Source organism: Camellia sinensis, chromosome 8 (assembly GCF_055761805.1).
Source record: "Camellia sinensis isolate YWXY chromosome 8, ASM5576180v1, whole genome shotgun sequence".
Lineage (NCBI taxonomy): Eukaryota > Viridiplantae > Streptophyta > Magnoliopsida > Ericales > Theaceae > Camellia > Camellia sinensis.
In genome coordinates this window covers 104547328-104557218 of record NC_138968.1, presented here as the reverse complement: position 1 = coordinate 104557218, position 9891 = coordinate 104547328, and the positions used below count along the sequence as shown (strand labels likewise).

At 44.1% G+C, this 9891-nt stretch overlaps 1 protein-coding gene across 1 annotated transcript; it reads left to right on the top strand.

The window, feature by feature from the left end:
• Positions 1-2600: 2600 nt before the first annotated feature.
• LOC145797937 (uncharacterized) lies at positions 2601-3197 on the top strand. The gene has a single exon (XM_082885381.1). It carries the CDS (start codon positions 2601-2603, stop codon positions 3195-3197), a length of 597 nt encoding a protein of 198 aa, XP_082741507.1.
• Positions 3198-9891: the final 6694 nt, after the last annotated feature.

The window sequence follows — 9891 nt, the reverse complement described above, 5'->3', positions numbered from 1 at the left end:
AATACCATGGTGCAACCAAAAGGTGGCGGTCGGGTCCTTTAAGGACATCCTGAACGATGAGTGTCTGCGTCGGAAATCACTGGCAAAGACACTGCCAAAAAGTATGGAGGAACTCATGGCCAGGATCAAGAAGTATGCGAGAGTCGAGGAAGACACGCTAGGGACAAAGGCGTCAAAACAAGAGAAGAGAAACGGCTCACCGAAGTGAGGCCGAGGTAATACTGGATATAATAAGCAAGAGACAGGGCTGAGGGCTGCACAGGCAGTCACTACCGTATTCTGAATCCCGGTTTACAAAGTCTTGGAAAGAATATGGAATTAGCCCTATTATAAGGCACCAGAGAAGATTCCTGGCGAATTTATGAGAAGAAGTCTTGGGAAGCGCTATGCCTACCACAATGAGAATGCGCATCTGACTCAGGGGTGCAGAGCCCTAAAGGCACATCTAGAAGATCTGGTAAGACAAGGTCATTTAAAGGACCTAGTAGATGAGGCAAGGACAAGGAAATAACAAACTAGACTGCCTCAAGCACCAGCAGTACCACCTCCACCAGCACCACAACCGCAAGCAGACGGACCTCCAGTGATCAATGTGATTCACTCGAAGGTCAATGAGAACAAGATACGTGGGGAAACTCAGATGGTGAAACACTTACAACATGTGTATCAAGTCCGACAGAAGTGACCTAGGGCAGACAAGTACCAGGGACCAATGGCATCCTTTACTGAAAACGACCTAGAAAAGATACAGCATCCACATAACGATGCCCTGGTAATATCTCTCAAGATTGGAGAGTGCCAAGTAAAGCACATTCTAGTCGACTAGGGCAGCTCTTGTGACATCATGTATGTCAGATGCTATAAGGAGTTTGGCCTTCACCAAGATGACCTGGAGCAGGCCAATAGTCCAATGGTTGGGTTCAACGGAATGCCGACGTGGTCCCTGGGAGCAATAAGTTCGGAGGTGTTGGTTGACACCAAGAAGGTAAACACAAAGTTCACAATAATTGACACCCCATCTCCTTACAATGTTATCCTGGGAAGGCCATGGCTGCATTCAATGGGGACTGTTCCATCAACACTGCACCAGCTGTTGTGGTTTCCAACAGAGCATGGAATTGAGGAGGTCAGAGGGGATCAGGTGCAGGCAAAGAATTGCTCCATGGCAGCAATGAAATTCACCTGCAGCATACGAGAGACAGAATCAACAGAAATTGAGGACGAGGACATGAAGGTCCTGGATGATGTCGGCAAGGAACCAGGCGACAAAAGCGAGGAAGTCCTGAAGAAGATCCTAGTCCAGCAAGGGGACAAAGAGCGCTTTTTCCTTCTCGGCTCAGGCTTGGCCGAGGAAGAGCAAAAGGAGTTAAAAGCGTTCTTATGAGCAAACATTGAGGTATTTGCCTGGACACCATACGAGATGCCTGGCATTGACCCTGAGGTCACTTGTCATAGATTGAATGTAGATAGGTCGGCTAAACCTGTCATTCAACGGGCTACAAGGCCGACCTGGATGCATGTCGAGACAATAAAGAGGAGGTGGACAAACTACTGGAGGCCAGAGCCATTCGAGAGGTCAACTACCCAACTTGGCTATCTAACACTATGGTAGTGAAGAAGAAGAATGGAAAGTGGAGGGTCTGTGTGAACTTCACTAGCCTAAATAAGGCTTGTCCCAAAGACAATTTCCCACTCCCTAAGATTGATCAATTTGTGGATGTAATTTTAGGGCATAGAAGGATGAGCTTCCTGGACGCATACAGGGGGTACCATCAGATAGAGATGCAACCCCCTGATGAGGAGAAGACTGCATTTATCACCCCAAAAGGGTTGTATTGCTACAGAGTGATGCCTTTCAGGTTGAAAAATGCATGAGCAACTTACCAGAGATTGGTAACTAAGATGTTCAGACATCTAATAGGAAAAACTATAGAGGTATGCATTGATGACATGGTCATGAAAACCAAAGAGCCTGAGGATCATCTGATCGACTTGAAAGCAGTCTTTGATATCCTGAGGACATTGCGGCTCTGACTCAATGCGTCAAAGTGCGCATTTGGAGTTGGGTCAGGAAAGTTCCTGGTATACTTGGTCACCACAAGGGGCATTGAGGCGAGCCCAGATCAGATCAAGGCCATCTTGGACTTGAAGAGCCCGACATCGGCAAAATAAGTACAGATGTTGATTGGAAGGGCTGCAGCCCTGAATAGGTTCATAAGCAGAAGTTCTGACAAATGTAAACCTTTTTTTAGTTTAGTGAAGAAGGCCACAGATTTCTTGTGGACAGAAGAGTGCGAAGTCGCCTTGGCCGACGTGAAGAAATACCTGACCACAGCTCCAATGCTCTCAAATCCAGTACCTAGGGAGGAACTATTCTTATACTTGGCGGTTTCAGAGCATGTAGTGAGTGCAATAGTAATCAGAGAAGAGAAGGGAGAACAGGGGGTGGTTTACTATGTGAGTAAAACCCTAGCAGGCGTAGAAACCAGGTATTTACCCCTGGAGAAATTGACGTTGGCCTTGTTAATGGCCTCCAATAAGTTGAACCACTATTTCTAGCCCACAAAATTGTGGTATTGACTCAATACCCCTTAAAATCCATGCTACAGCAAGGAGATCTGACAGTTAGGGTGGCCAGGTGGGCAGTGGTATTGGGCCAATACGACTTAGAGTTTAGACCTAGAATAGCAATCAAAGGCCAGGTTCTGGCCGACTTCGTGGCCCAGTTCACACTTGGAGCCATAAGACAACGGTCCCCGGAGAGCCGAGGTTTAGGGTGTCCAGGTGAACAAGAAGAAACCCAGCTAAGGATGAAAAGCCCCACAGCAAAACAAAGGAAAGAAGAAAAAATCAGGCTCTGCGATATTTACATCGGCTACTCCTTCCACCTATTTGTTGATGGGAGTTCAAATCATCAGGGAGCGGGAGCAGGAGTAGTGATAGTATCGCCAAATGGGCGGATGCTGGAACAATCTATCTGTTTGGGGTTTAAAGCCTCAAGCAACGAAACAGAATATAAAGCACTGATCGCAGGATTGAAGTTGGCAGCAGCAATGGAAGCCGACAAGGTTATGGTCCTCTGTGACTCCCAGCTTATCGTCAACCAGGCAATAGACGAATACGCAGCTCGAAACGAAAAGATGATGGCCTCTGTAAAGGAGGTTGTCAGACTGGTAGCCTTATTCCAGGATTTCTGACTATAGCAAGTTAGCCGAGATGACAACAGCCATGCTGATGCCTTGGTTAACCTGGCTAGTGTAATGAAATCAGGAGAGGTAAGGACAATAATGGTTGACTATTTGTCAGGCCCAAGCATAGAACCACTGAACACAGAGTATGAAGCAATGTGCGTAGAGATGAGACCAAGTTGGATGGATGTGAAACTAGTGTTCCTTAGAGATGGGAAGTTGCCAGATGATCACAAAAAAGCACAGAAGACCAGACTGAAGTCGGCGAGGTTCAGTCTGACAGTAGAAGGACATCTCTACAGAAGATCCTTTACTAGTCCCCTTTTGAGATATGTGCATCCTTCACAAGTTGAAGACTTTCTGTATGAAATACACGAAGGAGTATGTGGAAGCCACGCAAAGGGCAGGTCACTTGCTCATAGGGCCATTACTCAGGGGTATTAGTGGCCCTATATGCAGAAAGATGCTGAAGCTTATGTCAGAAAGTGTGAGAAGTGTCAAAGGTTTGCACCTTTGATACATCAACCAGCAGCAGATTTAAACCCAGTGTCTAGCCCTTGGCCATTTGCCCTGTGGGGCATGGATCTTGTTGGACAACTACCTCAAGCGACTGGATAAAGAATGTTCTTACTGGTGGCAACCGACTATTTCACAAAGTGGGTAGAAGTAGAACCCCTCACAAAGATCCGGGACATTAATGTAATGAACTTCATATGGAAGAATATCATCACCAGGTTTGGGATCCCAAGGGCAATGATAGCAGACAATGGCACATAGTTTGACAGTAAGCTAATCAAGAGCTTCTGTGCAAAGTACAAGATCAAGAACTACTACTCCACTCCAAGCGTCCCTCAAAGCAATGGTCAAGAAGAAGCATCCAACAAAACTATCTTGGATGGGATTAAGAAGAGGCTGGAAACAGCAAAAGGAAAGTAGGTGAAAGAGTTACCCAATGTACTCTGGGCATATCGGGCTACGCCAAGAAGATCAATTGGGGAATCTCCATTTGCCATGGCTTATGGCACAGAGGTAGTAATCTCATTAGAAGTCGGCATCCTAGGGATCAGAACCCAGGGAGTAGAGAATGGGACTAACGAGGCAGTTCTGGCCCGAGATCTAGACCTGTTGGAAGAAAGAAGAGAGAGAGCAGTAATTCAGCTGGAGGCATACCAACAGCAGCTTGCTAGGGCTTATAATAAGAAGGTCAACCCCCAAGAGTTCCAAGTTGGGGACCTCGTCCTAAGAAAGGTCGTCGACAACAAGAAGAATCCCAGAGAGGACAAGCTTGGCCCAAATTGGGAGGGACCTTATAGAATCATCTCGGTCACCGGCAATGGGGCATATCGACTTGAAGACAGTGAAGGAAAAGAGTTGTCAAGACCCTGGAATACTTGCAACTTGAAGTTCTTTTATCATTAGATTTTTAGTTTTTTAATTAAAGTTTTTTGTTATTAGCCAAAGTAATAATAAAATTTTAGCTCAATTTTAATTTCAAACTTGTGTAATACGACTGACCAGTCCCTCGGCGATGTTTCTAAGTGAAACATGACAAATAACTTAGACTTATTATATGGCAGAGTTGAATTATACTTGCATATAATAGAATTGAACTAAGCTAGCGATGTTTCTGATTGAAACATGACGAATAACTTAGACTTATTATATGGCAGAGTTGAATTATACTTGCATATAATCGAGTTGAACTAAGTTGGCGATGTTTCTGATTAAAACATGACGAATAACTTAGACTTATTATATGGCCGAGTTGAATTATACTTGCATATAATAGAGTTGAACTAAGTTGACGATGTTTCTGATTGAAACATGGCGAATAACTTAGACTTATTATATGGCAGAGTTGAATTATACTTGCATATAATAGAGTTGAACTAAGTTGGCGATGTTTCTGATTGAAACATGACGAATAACTTAGACTTATTATATGACAGAGTCGAATTATACTTACATATAATAGAGTTGAACTAAGTTAGCGACGTTTCTGATTGAAACATGATGAATAACTTAGACTCATTATATGGCAGAGGTGAAATTATACTTGCATATAATGGAGTTGAACTAAGTTGGATTAAACTAGATTTGCCAGGTCGGCAAAATTAGACTTAGATTGGAACTAATTACCTTTCAGTAAGACTAATAAAGAAACCAAGGTTGAGAAACCTCGGCAAGTCATTGTTTGGATCTAAACTTTAGTAACAAGATCATAGGCACATGCTTAATGTGAACATAAGTGAAACTTAAGTTCACATTAAGGGGCAGAGAGATTGAGAATGGTGAGTAAAAGTTCAAAGTACTTAAGAACTTAAAATGCTTAGGGACTTGTTGAAATTTTATAGAAAAATTTACAAACTGGAGTTAGCTTAACACTTGTTGAAATTTTTAGAAAAATTTACAAATTGAAGTTAAGCCGAAGTAATTTTGAAAGAAGTACGTATGTACTTGCCGAGATGACAAGGTTACCAAACCTGGGGAGTATAGAAGACAATAAGTGGAATTGAAGTGGCAAGCTTTAAAACAAACACTTGTGAAAATATTTCTATAATGTTTTCAAGTGTTAAGGCCAAGATCGAGATAAACAATTAAGAGGTTACGTCCGAGGTATTGTACTCCGAAGATGTCATACAGATAAAAGTATACTTTGAAGATATGCTAAATTATTCTAAGTATGGAAAGCATACATTCAACACTTGGAAGGAAACATAAGGCTGGCATTCAGAAAAGAAACTTGTTTAGATACAAAAGGGCACTTCGACCTGGCATAGGAGATTGCATGTTCATCTACAAAGACAAAAGCGGCACGTCGGCCAAATGTGAAAACTAAAGTATTGTTCAGACAAAACAAAGCACAAACAAAAGAAAGGAAAAAATGAAATATCCTAGATGCTAGGATTGGCCTGGTCAGATGATAGTGTTGTAGTCTTGTCGACTTCAATCTCAGCATCTATTTCTTGTATGGTCTTATCCAAACTCTTTTCAGTACACTGTACCTCGGCTTCCGATATGGTTGGTTTGGGGGAGATGCCCTTGGAATCCAAGTCATCCTCCTCATCTTGGGTTAGATCAATTTGCTCATTAAGGATGGGAGACTTGGCATTAGTGGCAGCCTCCTCCTCCACTTCGACGGCTTCATCGTCCTCGGCGTCATCCTCGAGCTCCGGTGGAAAGGGCACCTCAAGCTGGTTGATGTCACGAAGGTCGGAGTCCATGGAAATATCCAGTTTATTAAAGGTTACCGTCCAACCGAGGTAGTAACCTCGGTTATAAGCCAAGTTGACTTGTTGCTTGTATTGGTCACGAGCGGTGACCTGCCCTTCCTCAAAAGCCTTTTCGCCAGCCGCCTTCACCTCAACCTCTTTATTGGCAAGAGCCTCCTGAAGCTTGGCCTCTGTATCAGCTACTTTGGCATTGGTAGCTTCGAGGTTGGCTCTTGCTTCCTCGGTTTCATCTTTTATGACCTTGGCCTTTTCCTCGGCCAGGCTTTGTGCTATTTTGGCGACCTTGGCCTGATCCATGAGAGCACGATTACTGGCCTCGGCCTTGTTAAGCGCAGATAGGAGTTTGGCTGCTTCTTTTGTCTTCTTTGCTAAATCCTTCCTCATCATCTCGGTCTTGGTGGTATATGAGTGAGCATGCTGGATGGCCTGCAAAAAGTAAATACAAATTAGCAGAATTTCACTAAGTATGGAAAGACTACCAAAAGAGTAGGAAAAAGGTTTACCAAGACTGAGTGCTGCATCATGAAAGCGAAGTCTTCATACTCGTGTAACTCAGCCATACGTTCATGTCTTCAGGCAAAAGAACTGCTGTGGACAGGGCAACCCTAACCTCAAGGTTTGCAGCACTATCACCGACGGTAAGAGGTCTGTCGTCAAGCATGATCTCGAGCGCCCAGACTATGCCTCGGGAATAGCTGCTACCCTCTTGGTGGTTGGACCTCGGCCTTTTGGCCGGTAGGGCCTCGGATGCTGGGTCCTCGGCGGGACACTTCTCGGTGGATGGGGCACTCTTCTTGGCCTCGACTAGCTTTGAGATAGGCACAGTGTCCTCAGAATCGATCTGGGTCACTGTGGCCTTTGCCTTGGCCTTCTTCATTCGTTTCGGCTTTGGAGTTGGTTGAAAAGGAGAAGATGAGGATCGGACTGTGACGATGCCAGGGATGTTAGCAAGCAAATCTTCAACAATTGTAGGTTTGCGCCCCATCTCGTTGGCGGTGGTGGCGACTGTGACTTTAGTGCCAAAATGAATTGTCGGAAGTACAATTAGTGGGTTGGCTGGATCAGAAGCCAACGCCTCAACACTTTGCGTTTTCGGCTACGATTTCTACTAGCAGGAGTGTTGATGGGAACTCGGCGACGGCGTCGACACTGCGCTAGAGGAATTAGTTGAGGAGCAGATGTTGATAGCTACTCTGTTGGGTCAAAGGTTGAAGCTTGGTCAGGCCGTGGTGATGAAGTGGTCAGAGGAGTTGTTGCTGAAGGTGAAGACTTGCTCTTTTTAGGCACGTTGAGCAAGGTGGATTTGTAAGTTGGGATGTAGTTAAGCAGCAGAGGGGCCTTACGCTGATTGATAGGCAAGCCCAGCAACTTCTTGAAGTCTTTGCTGGGATAGAAGGTTTTGCAGATGTCCTTTGGAGGCTGAGGAAGAGCTGCAAGTAAAAAACAGACATTAGAACATATAAAATGAACAAAGTAATAAAGACTTAAAAACAAGTAAAGTGACACTTGGTTCTGACCATTACCCTCTTTAAAAACTGATTGGCTTAAGAGGTAGAGGTGGAGGTCATCATCTGGTGGGAACTCCCAGTTGCCCATGACGATGAAATAATCATCTCCAGCACCTTTGTTGGAATCTGGGAGGTCGGCGATAAGTTTGTATTCGATTGACCTCGACTTGAGGTAATAGATGTAGCATTTTTCTGATTTAAGGCCACACATGGTATAGCAGTATTGGATGTTGGCTAGTGTTATCCTAGCGTTTTCTCAGCTAGTTAGGACAATTATACCGTTAATGACTCTATAGGAGTTAATGGCTAGCTGCATTGGGTTAAGTTTGTAATAATGAAGGACTTGGCGAAAAAAGATGTCAAGAAGGAACCCAAGCCTGCACTCGATGAAAGCAACTACTGAGAAGGGCATGAGGTTGTCATTGGGCATAATGGAGTCCTCCTCCCCAGCCAACCTGAGTTGAACATCGGCAGGGATGGAGAACTCTCTCCTAAAATGCTCAAGCTTTTTTGGGGTGTCCACCCTCCACCTAAACATACCCATGACGTCGGTAAGAGGGGTAAGGTGAGAGAATTCAACAGAAAAAGGTTTGTGTGGGTCTCAGGGACCTCGGCTAAACCCAAAACAGAAACTGGGGCAAGGGTTTTTCAAGATCAAGGGGAGTTTGTTTCAGTTTTCCTAAGAATATGATTTCTATGCCAAAATCCAAGCCTAAATCTATGTAGAAGCAGAGAATTGAAGGCAAGAATCTGGAAAATACAACAAGGAAACAGAAAAAAAAGAGTGTGATTCAGACTCAAGAAAGAAACAGAAATTCAAGAACACTGTACGAAATGTGTGCAGATGTACAAAGCCAAAGTACAGTGGCAAAATAAACAAGTGTGTGAGTGGTATATGTATATGTATACCCAAAAAGAGATTGGACAGAGGCAAAATCATGAAACAAACATGCTCGATACACAAATGATAGAATTCAACACATAAGCAAATATTCAAGAAAATGAATGGATTCGCAATGGCAACAGTTAATGCAATAAAATTTTGAAGAAAATTGAAAACTGGAAAGGGGGAAGAACATCGACTCACCAAGGAAGATAACGCTGGTATGAGGAACGCCGAAGTCAGACGACGGTGGTATGTGGAGTAGAACGGTTAGTGCCTTGCCGGAGGAAATGATTGGAGCACGTTACAGAAGCTTCAAAACACAACAATGGCGGTTTTTTGGGAGAAAAGCTTTAGAGAGATAAAAATTGGAAAACAGAGGGAAAACAAAGATGCAAAGGTGAAAGGACGAAAAGAGAGGGAAGTGTTTTTGCTAAAACACGAAAAGGCGGCAAAGTTACATTGAATGTGCCTAAGACGACGTGCCTGTCAGGCGGCGCACGCAAAAGTGAAGCGACCTGATGGCGCGTGTCAGGTACAGATCAATGAGGAAAAGACACGTCACGAAAACAGTTGAGAAACCATGTGTGACAGCTCATGCGTAGGTAGAAACTCTTGGAGTTCCTAATTTAATGAAGCAAGAACCTCGGCTAGGGGGATGATTTCGGTTAAAAAAAAAAAAAAACTTGGTTCTTGGTTTTTGGGCATTGGTAAAGCAGTCTTGGACAGATGGAGCTGACCTCGGTAATGAAGAGGTAGAGTAGGTCTTAGTCGACAGGCTATATAGACAAACAATTTAGGTTCCATCACCTCAGGATGCCGAGGTAATAGAACCTAGGGGGCAGTTGTGGGGACATATTTTGTGAATAATAACACATGGCCAAGGTGGCGCCGGAGTGCCAACCGAGATGCCACATGTCCTGGTCATGACGCTGAGGTGATCTCGGCTAGGTCGAGGTTATCTGCGGAGATACCAGAATTCGAGATGAACAGATAAGCTATAAGAGTCCTAGAATGGGGGAGGACCTCAACCTGGATAAGGATAAAGCCCTTAGGGAGTTTATCTTTATCTATTGGAG

Coding starts and splice junctions, on each gene's coding strand:
- LOC145797937 (XM_082885381.1), top strand. CDS start 2,601: ATGCTACAGCAAGGAGATCTGACAGTTAGGGTGGCCAGGTGGGCAGTG.